The 15,446-nt window shown below is 44.5% G+C and overlaps 1 protein-coding gene across 1 annotated transcript in view; it reads right to left on the bottom strand.

The window, feature by feature from the left end:
- The window catches only part of LOC144119390 (putative chitinase 10), a 217,932-nt gene that overhangs the window by 170,950 nt on the left and 31,536 nt on the right, over positions 1 to 15,446 (bottom strand). Inside the window, exons 2-4 of the mRNA XM_077652017.1 lie at positions 14,324 to 14,524; positions 3,432 to 3,473; positions 641 to 793 (exon numbers count right to left, since the gene is read on the bottom strand). Coding sequence (XP_077508143.1) covers positions 641 to 793; positions 3,432 to 3,473; positions 14,324 to 14,506 — 378 coding nt within the window. The 5' untranslated portion in view covers positions 14,507 to 14,524. The remainder of the gene's footprint in view (positions 1 to 640; positions 794 to 3,431; positions 3,474 to 14,323; positions 14,525 to 15,446) is intronic.

Genomic DNA, 15,446 nt, shown 5'->3' with positions numbered 1-15,446 from the left:
ATTCACAGCACCTCCACATTTCGTCGTTTTCAAACACGCCCATTGTTAAAACTTTGAATGTGTCCGAAACAAATATTAGACGAAGCATCCAGGCGACGCTTCCTTCACTCTATGCGGGAGATCACCTAGAGCGTAATTTTTTTTTAGAAAAACCAATTCCGTTAACTGTGCGATTAATTATGCAAAGATATACGGCTTCTTCCTTTGAAGCGCAAGAAGTCGGAAGGCTTAGCGAAGTTAGATAGGAGCTCTCTTCAATTTTTGAAAACGTGTGACAGAGAAACCGTAAGGACTGATTATGAGAAAAGCTCTCCTATCAGCCCCTCGAACATCCTAACATACTTTGTAGCATTGACTGATTTGAATGCGACATTTTTTCGATAATTTTTTGCATATGGGGTGATCTTGTGTCACTGACTTAAAAGATGTAACTTGTTCAATACTTTGTGGGGCGTTTTTTAAACATAATTTTTTAGGGAAATCCATGAAATATTGCTCTTTTAGTAAAATGCAATGTTGTCTTCGTTTTCTGAGCATCAGCTGTGACATGCCCAGGAGGTAAAAGTAAAGCTGATGAAATAGTTTACTGCGTGAAATATAAAGCGCGCAGTACTGGTTCGATCGGCTAAACCAACCTGACCTCTTCGCTGTCGAAGCTTGGTCCAGAAACATGGTCCAGCGGCAGCTGCTGTTCGGGAGATTCTGCAGGCGACCGACTGATGTGGCTTGGCGGCGACAGGATTGGCTCATTCTGCGCACGGCGCTGGTTCAAGTTTTGAACGGGGCTGAGCACCTGCGTTATCAGCATAGGAGCTTAACCATCGCCTTACTCTGCTGCCTTGCATTAGAGAGCCTCGCTTGCACAAATATACTCGCCGTGGCAATGCCACTCAACCGCACTCTTATAAAACTCTTAGTTTTTCTCCCCGATTGGATACTTTACTAATTCTTCCATATTCTTCAATGTGTCAGTACCGGAAAGGACGAAAAGAGAGTAAGACTTTGACACTCGATAAAGACGGCGAATGCAGTGCAGTGCAGAGGCTGTTCCGCAATGTGAGGCCGCAGTGCCAAGAGCGCAAATAGAAGCACGTCACTTGACATAACATAAGTAGCGCTCGAATGGCTCCTCCAGACATCGAACATTGAGAACACTTGTGTCGTGGCAAAGCTTCCACTTCCAGAAGGGTGTTCTCAGACGCCAGATCAGACAACCACATGTCTAGTGTGTAGGCGCTCCCACTGAGGCCGTATGATAGAGTGAGTTACGCGCAGAAAAATATCTTTCGAAGCTAATTACATTGCCTACGTGTCTATGCTGCGAGGAAAACAATATTCCTTAAAATAATTCCTGACCGCTACTGTCACCCTGGTGGTGCTCTCCTTTTCATCAGCTCGGGAGACGAAGAGTATTTCTCACAAAATCTCAAGCTGGCCTTGCTGGTTGGTGACTTCTAGACGATGTTATGCAGGACAACGGGATGACGCACAGAGAGGAAGCAGATGAGTATAGGTACGGTTACAGAGGTGGGCATCCTTACGAGGGCGAGCCCTCGTGAGGGCGTCCTCAACCTCACCTCATAGGATTTGACTTGATGGGTTGAGAGTGAGGGAGGATGGCCGCATAAAAATTCGTGAGGACGAGGGTGAGGGAGGAAGGACATGGTGAGCTGAGGGCGAGGGAGGGAAGCCATGATTAAGGGAGGATTAGGGATAGAGGATATGATTAGGCGAGGATGATGGAGGGCAAGATGCACTCTCCGAAGGCGACGGTTATTGCCCGAACTGCACTCTGGGCTAACGTTTTTGGTCTGTGCAGCCAGTTATGAATTCCCGTTTTAAAGCGCTACTTCTTAGGGTGAAGTTCCGCGGGGAAGACGTAGTTTCTGCAGTGTGGAGGTGCATGATTCGAACAAAAAAGGTGGAGAGCCTCACGTCTTCTCCGTCGCCGCGATTTACTACACCACTGACAATGCTAGCAAAAAAAAACCGCTTATCTAACTCAGAAAGACTATTTTAAAAATTGTGCAAAGTATTCGGTGAAACACTCTATATAGTGCGCTAACAAGAAAGCGGGCACTGGCCGGGCCATGCGGGTGGTCGCCGGTTCAATGGCAACCGTGGTACTCCATTCAACATTTGCATTACCAGCCTCGAGTCTGTCAGACGATCAGAGTGTAGAGTAAAATAAGTAGAAATAACACGCAGTGAGGCTGTTGAATACTTAAGTTCTAGGCCTTTCCCGGAACGAAGTCTGATTTCATCTCAGTGGTGTCTGAAAGAACTGGCGACAGCGCAAAACAATGCTTCAATGAAATTCCACACTCAAATCAAGGCCTGTTGGCGACGCAGGTGTGGAATATTTTTCATTCACAATGTAGCTCAGCACAGTGGTATCTTCTATTTTCTATCTTCGCTGATGGCGTTATAGGAAAGCGGTGCCCCAATGATGTGGGCAACGCCAACCACTGTAGCCTTACGATGGAAATAAAGGCGCAGCTTAGTCACCTAGGTCTCAATGATCGCTCGCTCCGCCTTGCACTGTACAATGTGCTAAAGAAAAAATATGTACTGCTCTCCAAATAACAAGAAAATGTCTTGGAATATTACTGATGTGACCAGGTAATGGCGCACCTGTTTCTATGAATCAAATTGCTTGCAGACATTGTAGAAAATTGATGCTCAGCTTATGGGTAATGCGTAGACGTGCAAGCAAAAAAATCACGGCCTCTTTAGCTTGGGGTAACCACGAATTATCGTGCGCTAGCATTATTAGCCCTGGTTTTGCATGGTTTATCTTGACTTTCTAAGCTTTTTTTTTACCTGAACTGGCTTACATTAGCTGATATATCGTACGATGTAAGCTTGCGTTATATTGGATCATTTTAGAATTGTACTGCGGTAGAATTGGTCATTCGCTACGTTCACAAAAAATAGGGAGTCCTGATTCAAATTCTGGTGCAGAGGTGCAGTGTTTAAGCTACGCGCCACCGCCCTGAGATAGCAGGTGCTGCCATCGGAAGGGCTTGTAACTCCCATGTTGTTCCTGAGTAGTCTCTCGGGACCAGTCATTAATTGAACTGCCACGGTGCGCATTTTGTTCACAATCCTGTAGGCAGCTTGTGATGACGTCAAAACGTCACGAGACCAAGGTGGCCGCGTGCTGGAAGTAGGCTTCGGACAGACAGACAACTGGTTTTCGGCGGAGTGGAAGCGCTTGGGCATTAAAATGGCAACCACAGGAATCGTTCACTCCAGTCTGTGGGAGTTAGTGATTAGCATTATTCAACCCAAATTCTGCATTTTAGGCCCGTTTAATTTTTCGAGTGGCCTTAGTAATGTTTTATACGGGCAACCCTGAAAGAGAGATACACTAACTGAGAAAGTGTTTACAGCGGCTCACCGCACACCGGAAATATTCGGTATCTTACCTTGATGTTTGTCCTTGCTTGAGTGTTTGGAGACGGCGGGGACTGCCGGAGGAAAGCACGGATATCAGTAAAATCATTTTCAGACAGATTAAACGTTCATCGTTCCACACCAATGACATAACAAAGCGCAGGAGTATAGCTTACAGCTCGGCAGCGAGATACGAGCAGCTCTCACATTAGGCTACTACAACGGTCTGCTCTTTTTTGAGAACGACTCCACGTTTGCTTACGTACACAGAGGTCAAATCAAATACCACCGACTATTCCCTTAACAAAATTGTTTTATTTTATGCAGCTGGTGTCTATGCACACTGAAATGACCAAAAATGTTGTACTTGAGATGGAAGGTGAAGCGTCTGTCTTGCCCACGTAGTGCTTCAAAAGCCTGTACAAGATTCCTGGTGCTAGTTTTCGGTTTGGTTTGGTTTATGGGGGTTTAACGTCCCGAAGCGACTCAGGCTATGAGGGACGCCGTAGAGAAGGGCTCCGGAAATTTCGACCACCTGGGGTTTTTTAACGTGCACTGACAACGCACAGTACAAGGGCCTCTAGAATTTTGCCTCCATCAAAATTCGACCGCCTCGGCCGGGATCGAACCCGCGTCTTCCGGCCCGTAGCCGAGCGCCATAAGCACTCGGCCACCGCAGCGGCTTTGGTGGTAGTTTTCAGTGACCCTCCGTCGCTCAGTGCAAACGCAATTTAAATGATTACTACAAATCGGCTTTTGAAACGGTTGACATCATTTTCATTTCAAGTGACCTCGACAAGAGGGAGCCGTCCTGGAGAAGCAAACGACCAATCATAGGCACGACCGGTCATGCCGCCATGTCGCCGCATCTCTTCCGGCCGACTGACTGGGGAGATGTTACGGCAGTTCTCCCCACTTCCTTATCGCAGTTTCTTTTCAGATAGCGGATTAGTGCCCATAAAGCTCGTCAGGTGTGCCAAATGGATCGTCGCGTGTCGTAATTCGAAGGCGTCTAAGGCGGTCTGCCACTGCGGCATGAGTATGATGCTCGTTTATGCTGACAAGTGAAGCGCCTGTGTTTGAAGCGAATGCCTCGACATTACCTTCCGGATCACGTCACCGGCAGCAGCCCCCAACGGCTCAGCATCACACGATAAGAAAACAATATGAAACTTTACATAACCCACTCTAGAGATTTTATGAATGCCGTGAAACGGGAAAGCGATAAATGTTGAAGTTGAATGCAATCGGGGTCTCGGCCGTTCATTCGCTCCGCATTTTCGGTCCGATAGCACTAGAGGTGCCGTTCATGAGAAAAGCCGGCAGCAGCGTCCGTGTCAGGAAATTCCCATTGATCGATAGGGTCTTGACATAATCGCAGTTTGCATTGGTCAAGAGCGTCGTACCGTCGTCCAACTACTGCGTCAAAGTGCCTCCGAAGAATGAAAAAGACTGTTGTGAAAAGAAGAAGGTCGCTTGAGTGGGAAGCAAAACGCTATCTATGGAGTCTAGAGGAGGGCGCGCTACCTCTACACCACTAAGCAACGTTCACTCGGTGTGATAATAGGCGTAGCCTAAGTGAATGTATACGAGTACTTAAGCAGGAGGGATATCTAATGCTATCGCACTTTACTCTAAAGGCTGCCACAGTGCCGTCCAAAATTGTTTTATTGTACCAATGCCGTCCTGTTGATACTTGCTCTTCCTCGATCGATATGAGTGTGCGCGTCCAGATGGAATCGCGCACCTCGTCCGATGGCTTAAATGTGATATTCGGAATCGTCGCTTTAGCTTCTAAACCTGAATGGCGCTTAAGGCTGCGGGGAAGCTTTTTTTTTTGCGCACACCTAGTTGCTAAATAGCAGGTGACATGCTGCCCCTTCCTCAACAATATTCGCACTCTTCGTCCACTCCTGGTGCTAATTAGCAGCCACTAGGATCGCTCTGCATGAGATCTCGTGCCAGCGTGTGTGAGCCGCCACTCATGGATGCTTCCACAACATGATGTAGTACACAGGGCCATCTCCCAAGCGTCGCCAATCGTGGCTAACGTTTCGGTTACAAATGATGACGCTCCTGCCGTCGTGGATGTCGCTAAATGTCCAGTTTTTAGGCGCAGTTGTAGCTGCGGAAACAAAGTAATTTCGTCCCCATTCAGCATATACAATTTCTGCGCATAATGAACGCCGGCTCAGCAAACGCTACATCTTTTCCACTTTTCCTTCTGGGAAAGGAGGATGTAAGAGCCCTCGAGCAATACGATTGTTTATTGTAGTGACAGCCGCTTCTTGATAGTCTTGCCGTGCCCTGGCAAGTGTTGCCAATTTTTGTACAACTACTGGACAATGATTCTTTGATTGCTTATGTCGGGTGATGTACAGAATCCCGGGCCAAAAGCAACTGAAAAGTTGGAAGAAATTCTTGAGAGCCAAGCTGCGTTCGCCCCGAAGATGGATGACATCAAAAGTGAAATTGTTGCAGTGAGCGCAAAAACCGTCAGCTTACAGTGCCTTCTTAATGTGTATTTTACGCGATGATAAATTGATTTGTAATTAAGTTAGAAGAAATAGTCCAACGGCAGGCTGCAAAGCTTATCGATTATGAGAACCGAAGCCAATGTAACAATTTACTGGTGTTGGGCGTCACTAAAACTGAGACAGACACTGAAACGGAAACAGACTCTAAACTGAAGGAACTAGTTGTGGAGAATATATTTCGGAAAACAATGGGCGTGCAGGTTGACACAGTGGAGCTATTTCATCGCCTTGGTAAAGCCCAATCACAGAAATGTTGACCAGTTATTTTTAAATTTTACAATTCCTGAGAGAGGGAGAGTCCACTGAATAAAGGCACAAAGCTGAAAGGAACTTTTTGGCCTATTAGCTCTTACTATGCCACAGAAACTGTAGAAGTATGTACTCCGAAAACGATGGGACTTTGCAGCCGCAGACAGGGCTAAGAAGCCAAACGTCTTTCTTGTCCATGATAAACTTCCCGTAAACAACGAAACCTATATTTGGGATCACAGCCAAAGCGAACGCTGTCTGCTTTCTACAGACCACGGAGATAAGGCTGATAATTCCAGACAGCACTAGTGAGATGAACCAGCCAGCCCAGCTGACCTTGATTCCTCAATAAAGAGTGCGACTTTGAACACGTCATCGCAGATATAGCTACGCCTTTTACGTCTAATTGCGCGAAGCCTTGTAAATAAGACAACAGAATTAGAATTCTTGCTCTTTTCACAAAGTACGCATGTTGTAATAACAGAACCCTGGTTTAATAACGATATGTCTGCTGACTGCATTGTGCCCCCGGACTATAAAATATATGAAAAAAAAACAGAAATACACGGGGTGGGGGCGTTTGTATCATAGTAAAAAACTATTTATCTGCTGTAATGATGGATTGCAATGTTCCTGAAACAGTTTGGTGCAAGATAAAGTTTTATAATGTTACTCACATCATCGGAGCTGTGTAGCGCGCCCTCTGCTCCACCTGTGTTCCTGGATGAACTAAACACTTTTTTGAAGCGAAAAGCTTCACTACGCTAGTCAACACCGCGCTTCGTGCCAGCCGGCGTATGTTGGAGCACGAGTGACGCCACGCACGACGCAGGTGGCCGCCGCCAACTCCGTCGCCTGACCTTTCGCCGTTGCCGCGCGTGATGTCATGCGCGGCGCAGGTGGCCACTGCCGCGCGCTATGCGTCATCATTTGAAGCTCGCCGCAAGCGCGTGTTTATCGCGGAGGCCGACTATATAACCGCTGGCCAGAGAATAGGAGTGCGCATTCGACATGGAAGGAGAAAAGAGTGATACTACAAATGCAGAAGTGCTACCACGGGAGTTGGCTGAAAAGGAGCGAAGGAATGAAAGGCTGAAAGCTCAACGAGCGTCCGAGACACCTGAACAACGAGAAGAACGTCTCGCTAAACGACGCAGCAAAGCCGAGTCTGAAACACCAGAACTACGACAAGCACGTCTCGCTAAACGGCGTGCAAAGGAAGCTGAACAGCGACGTTCGGCCATGCCAGCTGAGAGTAGCCAAGATGGTGAAAGTTCGGAAATTGCTGAGCAGTTGCGAAGGAACAATGAAAAACCCAGAGCCAAACGAGCTAGTGAAACACCCGAGCGAAATCATAGGCTAAATCATAAAGCATAACCATAAGCTAAACCATAAGCATCACCGAACCTTTTCGCTCCGAGATATCCAGTCTTAACCTTAGCTAAACCCCAGCCAATTTTTTATGTGAGAATGTGAAAACGAACACGAGACTAATAATGAGTGGCGATTTTATCCTACCACACACAAATTGGCAAAACATATGTTCTGTTGGTCCTGATTCGCCTAACGGAGAGAAACTATTGTTTGCGTAAACCTAAAACAAATTCTGCAAGAGGATACAAGGTAACGCCCAATTTGCGGTCATTGTTGGACTTGGTGTTCCTGTCAAATAATATTGAAGAACACACTTTTAACGTCGAATACGGTGTCTCTGACCACAAGATGTTTGTTGTTGCCTTACCACTTAGAACCATTGAGTGCTCAGGGCCTTATATCCCTATGCGCGTTAAGAATTACGGGCGCGCAGACGACACCTCCATTCTTGACTTCCTGGAATCCGCCCAAGATGATTTTGAAATTGACTTATTCCAAAACCGCATAAAAGTTGTGGCAGCAATTTAAGAAAATTATACAACGCTGCGTTTACAGGTATATTCCAACTCGCGTTAAAATTCGATGCACCGAAGCCCCTGGATCACCAGGGACATAATTAATAAGAAACGTAAAATAAAAGGCTGCGTAAAAAGAACAAAAAACGTATTGAAGTTTCGCGACTTCAGGCTAAGCTGAAGCAAGCGTTCCGCAAAAGTTCTGGCGATACTTTAGTGATAGGAAGAGAGATTACAGGAGATTAAGCACGAAACTAAGGTACTGATAAGAAAGGATCATATAGTAGATAATATTGATCACATTTTGCAGTCCTTATTCATTGCAACCAAAGATGACGTAGACCTTAGTTCAGAACGCTTGTTGCCTAGCCAAATGTGTCACGTCATAATTTCGCAGGAGGACGTATTTCAGCAGCTCCTCAATTTGGCTTAAAAAGGCTAATGAATTAGAAAACATTCCAGCCCAGTTTCTCCGACGATATGCTGAGTGGGCGTTGCAATACCTTAAACTAATTTTTCAAAAATTCCTGCACGTTCATTGTGTACCACAAGATTGGCGCAATGCACTAGCAATTCCAGTGTTTAAAGGGGCCAACCAAACACTTCTAAATAACTACCGCAGAATGTTTCTTACATCGATTTATTGAATAATATGAAACATATTAAAGCGAAGCACATCTTTCATCACCTAGAAACGAGCTGCTTACTTTACCCTCACCAACACGGATTCAGAGCAAGCCTTTCCATCGCTACACAACTCGTAGAGACAATTCATGATTTGGCAATGACGATTGATGCGAAGCAACAGATTGACGCAAAAGCTGTAGATTTTGCCAAAGCGTTTGATAAAGTGTCGCACAATAAATTAGTTTTTAAACTGGAAAGAGCTGAAATTAATATGAGCATTGTAAAATGGATGAAAGCGTACTTAACGAATCGTGACCAGGTAGTCAAAATAGATGGTCATGTGTCCGGCTCAATAGCAGTGTTTTCAGGATTTCCGCAGGGTTCGGTTCTGGGACCGTTTTTATTTTTGGTGTATATTAATATTTGTGGTGTCATGGAACCAAATGTATCACTAAGGATGCTCGCAGATGAGTGTTTAATTTATTCTACAGTTAGAAACACGGACGACCAGCTTAGAATTAACAACTCTCTACAGTCATTAAGCGAATGGTGCAAAAAATGGAACATATAAATAAATTATTCGGAATCAACATTCACGCACATTACAACGAAGGAGTCTGTTGTTCTGTTCCCACAATAACAGAAAAGAGGAGCACTCGCCATAAAAGAAAAAAAAAGAAAAACAATTGACGTTTCGGGACCCGGACCCTTGTTCACTATGCCAGCTGATGGACGAAGGTAGTTACTTATGTACGGTGCAGATGGCGTAACGAGCATGCGTAAATCTCAGGAAGATTTTTATTTATTTATTTATTTATTTATTTATTTATTTATTTATTTATTTATTTATTTATTTATTTATTTATTTATTTATTTAGTACATACTGTTGGCCTCACTTTGAGGCCGTAACAGTATCGGGTTTACATACATATGAAAAAGTGCGAAAGAAAAAAAAGAAAAAGAGAAACAGCAGAGAAGGAACTTTTTCATTTTACACAAAGGCAGACGTAAACGCACATGGTGCCACTGTTGCTAATAATTTTCAAGATGGTTTGTTAGCTTCGATACAAATGCTTCAGGGGACATCCGGTTCACAATTTCTGGAGGCAAGATATTCCACTCATGAATCACATGTGGGAAAAATGAAAATTTCAATGTATCACTACGGCATCTGTATTCGGATAGGTGTTTTTCATGTTTTGTACTTGTGACACGTGTGTTAGGCTCAAACAGATATCTAGTCTGATCAAGTTTTGTGCGATCATTCAAAAGAAGGAACAGAAGCTTAAGCCGCAGCAGTCTGGCTCGTGTGTGGATTGTAGAGAGGCCGGCTTTTTGCAGAAGTAGTGTGGGGGATTCATGGCGACTGTATTTGTTGAAAATAAATCGGACAGATTTTCTGTGGACACTTTCTAATCTATCAATATATTGTTTAGTGTAGGGCAGCCGAGTAAAAATACTGTATTCTAGCACAGAACGAACAAGTGAAATGTATGCCAAAAGTTTTGTTGCCGGTGAAGCAAGTCGAAGGGAACGTCTTATCATGTAAAGAGCAGCATGCGCCTTTGTGGCAATGTGTATCACGTGCTCGTTCCATCGTAGGTCCGAGGCAATAAAAACGCCAAGATACTTGCACTGCTCTACCTTTGTGTCTTATGTTCGATTTCATAATTTTAATTTAATGACTGTTTCTTTCCAGTGACTGTCATGCAGACAGTTTTTTCCAGGTTGAGGGCCATCTGCCAGTTGTCACACCATTTTGATACAGAGTGCAGTGAGTTGTTTAGGGCGATTTGGTCGGCAGGGCTATTGATTTCTTTGTAGATGACGCCGTCATCCGCGAACATGCGTACTGTTGCATCGATATTCTTGCTCAAATCATTAATAAAAAGAAGGAAGAGAAGTGGTGCAAGCACTGATCCCTGTGGCACGCCAGAGAATACTTCCGCCAAGTCCTACTCGCTGTTTTCAAAGAAGACTAACTGGTGACGACCATTTAAATAGGCTTTTAACCAATTAGTTACCGTACCATTACCAACGAAGTGAACTAGCTTATAGTGAAGCTTAGGATGAGATAACCGGTCGAAGGCTTTTGACAAATCAAAGAAAATCATATCTGTTTGCTCCCCTTTATTGATTGTCATAGCTAAGTCATGGACCGTTTCTAGTAATTGTGTCGTCGTAGACAAACCTTTTCGGAAGCCATGTTGATTGGGAATAATTAATTTGTGGTCTTCAACAAACGTTGTAATATGCTTCAAAATTAAATGTTCTAGGATTTTACAGACCTTAGATGTAAGAGAAATAGGACGGTAGTTGGAAACATTGGCTGGGTCTCCTGACTTATGTATCGGGATTACCTTAGCTGTTTTCCACATTGCTGGTAGTTCTGCAGTTTCTATTGATTTCTTATATAAAACTAGCAGGTATTTCGAAATACATTCAGCGTAACGTTTAAGGAATGCATTCGGTATATTGTCTGGACCTGTCGATTTCTTCGTGTCAATACTGAGAAGTAAGGCAAATATTCCTTCTTCAGTTATTGTTACTTCCTCGAGTGTATTGATTTTGCCATTAATCTGGGGTTCTATTGCATGGATGATGCCATCATCAAGTGTAAACACAGATTTAAAGCAATTGTTGAAGGAAGTAGCTGTGATTCGTTCTCCGTTCGGATGGGGTTTACTTTTTCTAGTTTTTGAGGTCATGTACCGCCAGAATTTGTGAAGAGCGGTCTTGATAAAATTAGTTAATGTGACGTTCATATATTCCTGCTTAGCTGCTTTCACAGCTTGTTTAGTGCCTGTGAATGGCTGCGGATTTTCACAACGTAACTTGGCAAGTGAAGTCTGCGTTTCAGCTTTCTTAATCGAGCAGTTTTGCGCTTAAGGTGTATAATCTCTCTTGTTTTCCATGGGTTTGTACGATGCGCTGACTTGGATTTCTGTGGTATATACTTAGTTAAGCAATCTTGCACCATAGCTACAAAAGCTAGCCATAACTGGTTGACAGACACTGTGGGAACTTGAGAGCTAGAAAAAAAATTTGTGTATGACAGTTCCAAACGGTCAAGAATGCTGGTATCATCAGCTTTGGACCAGTCAAAAATTCATGCTTTTCGTCTTTGAACAGAAGTCGGTGTTCTTAAGGGAGGACACATAATGTAGCCTTATGATCTCAAAACCATCTACTGCCTCACATGAATAATTTGTAAACTGAACTATGTCACTAATAAACGTAAGATCAAGAGTACTAATGCTTGTTTTCGTAACGCGCGTTGGGTCGCGGATTACTTGAATGAGACCGGAGTTAAAAGAGATATCATCAGTGCTTTGGGCAAAGTATGTCTGTTACCATGGTGAAGGGTATCCCAACTGATGCAAAGGAGGTTAAAATTGCCTGTAAGAACAACTTTTTTTGGCTCGCTTAAGTGATATTCCATGTAATCTGCCATCAGACACAACGTTTCGTCGGTATCGTCAGGTGGCCGGTACATCGTGCCTAAGTGAAGCAAGCATTGACCCATGATGATTTTGCACCAAAGCGCTTCAACGTCATCGATAGCTGGCATGGTCACTGCGTGTATGCTATCTTTCATCAAGATTGCCACTCCACCGCCACGTGTACCTCGGTCCTTACGCATCACGGTAAAGCCAGGCAGAAAAATATCCGCATCTGATATGCTGGGAGACAACCAGGATTGCCCCGCGTTCGGTTCAAAACATGTTGTGTCGTTTGGATGTGAAGTGATTCTAGAATTAAGCAGGATGTTGAATACTTCTCCGTCGCGATGACTGAGGCGTTGTTCCAATCGATGGCATGTGATTCCCATATTTCCTATATAATCCCATATTGGCATGTGATTCCCAAATGGAAAATTTTATATTCCATTTCGTTCCCATATTTCATTGGTGACAAGTGTAGGCTAACCCTAACTCAGTTTAAGTATATAGGAATGACAATAACACAAAAATTTACATTGGGGCACACATATAGAAAAGGTATGTTCTTAATTAAGCATACCAGATGATATGTTTCTTGAGAAAAAAAATGGAGCATGCTACACGGGATGTTAAGACTAATTGCATATAAAGCTTCTGTGAGGCCACTCCTTGAGTATGCGTCAGTAGTATGAAATCCTAATCAGAATTATTGAAAGAAACAATTAGTAAGAGTTCAGAGTTACGCGGCATGCTTTATTTCTGCCGATGTCGAAAGACAGACTCAGTTGCAGATAGCTCTCTTCCTGTAACCTGAATTTATTAGAAACACGTAGACGAAAAAATCGACTGAAGATATTATTCCAGATGCTCCAAGGACAGATAAATATTCACAAGGAAACGCATACAAGAACCAGGCTAACGGAGTTCTAGGACCACAGTCGGATAAATCAGCCGTACTTCGCCCATAGTGAATTTTTGAGATATTCCTTCTTCCCCCATGTAATTGAAATGTGGAATGACTGGCCAATGAGTGTTCTGCAACAGAGTGATCTGCATGAATTCGAACGATATCTGGATAACCATCTGCATGAAAGTCCCATATGATGCTTGACTGAATGTACCGTTTTATGCTGATCTGTATTCAGTGCTTGTGAATAATGCTGTTTTTCTATGAAGTTTTAATACCCTCTCTGTGAGGACCCTCGCACGAGGGTTGATAGTATTGTTAAATAAATAAATAAATAAATAAATAAATAAATAAATAAATAAATAAATAAATAAATAAATAAATAAATAAATAAAGAGGGAAAACACATCTCAGTGCCAGAATTTAGTCATGCACTTGTGCTCTACGGCCCATCAATTTTTTTGGGAACACATTGTGGTAGGGCCTGTGTCCTCGTCATCGCAACAGCGTAGCAGACGACTCTCTCTCTCCCTTTCTGCACGTGCGCGAAATCTCACCGTGTTGCACACTTATCGCCGTTATAAGGCGCTGACCAACAGTTTGGTGGACGCTCGCGCTATATTATTAAAGGTCAGTAAGGCTGTACTTGATATCTTGCAGAACGGTTTTTTTTTTCATGCAGCGAGGGTACTGTAAGAAATGCATTGGGATCATCAACTCAGAACGGTCGAAAACTGCCCGGAGTTGCCCTTTAAAGTAACTTTATTTTACGCTGAAACAGGAGCATTCGCTCGTCTCGATCACGTGAAGAAGAGTGTAGATGTGTGGGCTTTATCGCTCTTTACAGGCTCTTTACTTACTTTCTCGAGAGCAGAATTTACGTCATTTGTAACGATATTTCTTTCATGAGACTCATGTTGAGGTTCATGTGGCTTACTACTTTTCCCTCACGGTTCCAACAAACTGCACCTAAGGCGATATTTTAAGTTCGATGGTTGAAACGCCGAGCTAACGCACGACCTCCCGAGTTAGCTGAGGGCAGCTCTCTTTCTCTGAGCGGACGGAACTGAATAATGAGCAGTTTCCCAAGCAGTAGAACTGCTGAAATAATTCTGCATTGATTGGTTCTAGCGCATAAAGAGGGAAACGTTTTCATAGCTCTGTAAAACTTAATCTCAAGTGGCCGCGGCCGAAGCTCTTGCAGCCTTAAACAATCACGGAGAGTGATTGGAGAGCATATTATATAACTAGCACGACACCTGTGAAGCTACCTTGCTCAACACCTCGAAAGGTGGGCTGCGAACAAGGATAGGCGTGGGCGGCGAATGGGCTTCTGGGAGGATGGTGGGCTGCAGAACATCCAGTGAGCCAAACTCTCTGGCGAGCCGGTAATCACCGACGGTCTCCTGGCCTTCACGGTGAAAAGGGTGGGCGTGGAACAGGCTTTGAGTCATTTCCGCCCCAGCTGTTCCCTGCAAGCGGCAATGGCAAGACACTGTAAGCAGTCGTACGGAAAAAATGGATGAATGCTCCTTGAGTCGCGCTCGCCGTACGCGAGGGTATGGCACCAGCACACAGCTATTTCACTGTAGACAGAATACCGCCACGGCGCACTCCCCAGCCACAGCAAATCAGGGCGCACCGCCTGTGGCCACCGCCCCTGCTGTTTTTGGCCTTCTCAATTCATGTTTCCTCTTTTTCCTTTGGCCAGCGCCTACAACGCTCACGGCTCACCACGCTATGACAGCACTCAGCTGTGCTCACTGGACGCAACCAATCTGTTCGCTCAAGCTCTAAGCCACGCGAAGCAGTTCCTGCGATGACAGGGGCTCTTCGTAGCGTTGAATGTGCGTGCCCTGAAAGCTCCGATTCATGCACAAATACACCACATCAAAGAGGTGCGCATATTCTAATCCAGTGGAGGGTTAAATTCCCGCGTTCCTTGTGCCGCTGGTGCTGTTATTGTTTACAGAGTAGCTCTTAATGCGTTGCCCCTGGTTTGCGCGGCGTTGATGGCGATGTTGTCACCGTAAAAGCGCGATGATTGTAGAGGAGAGGAAGGGGAAGGAAGAAACAGGTGGGAGAGGGTTTCAAGAGGAATGTCAGATATCTTATCTATTAATTGGTTCTTAAACAGTGCAGAGACATTTTTTAAGAAAAAACAAAAAGAGAACTCAGTTGCAAAACTGAGTACATGGCAGGCCCATACAGGACGGTCAGTAATTCTCTACTCCCCGTGTCCACGCTTGCAGCTGCCGTCCTCCTTTTCCCCTCCCAGTCCGTGCCGGCCTCCTCCGCTCAGGTTGTCCAGCGCCGGAGCCATCTTGAGGTACCATGTTCGGCCGCGTGGTGTTTACGCGCCAGCTCCGCTTTGTTCCCTCTATGTATGGAAAC

The sequence above is a fragment of the Amblyomma americanum genome, chromosome 2 (assembly GCF_052857255.1).
Source record: "Amblyomma americanum isolate KBUSLIRL-KWMA chromosome 2, ASM5285725v1, whole genome shotgun sequence".
In the NCBI taxonomy this organism is placed as follows: domain Eukaryota; kingdom Metazoa; phylum Arthropoda; class Arachnida; order Ixodida; family Ixodidae; genus Amblyomma; species Amblyomma americanum.
This window is presented reverse-complemented; position numbering and strand designations above follow the sequence as displayed.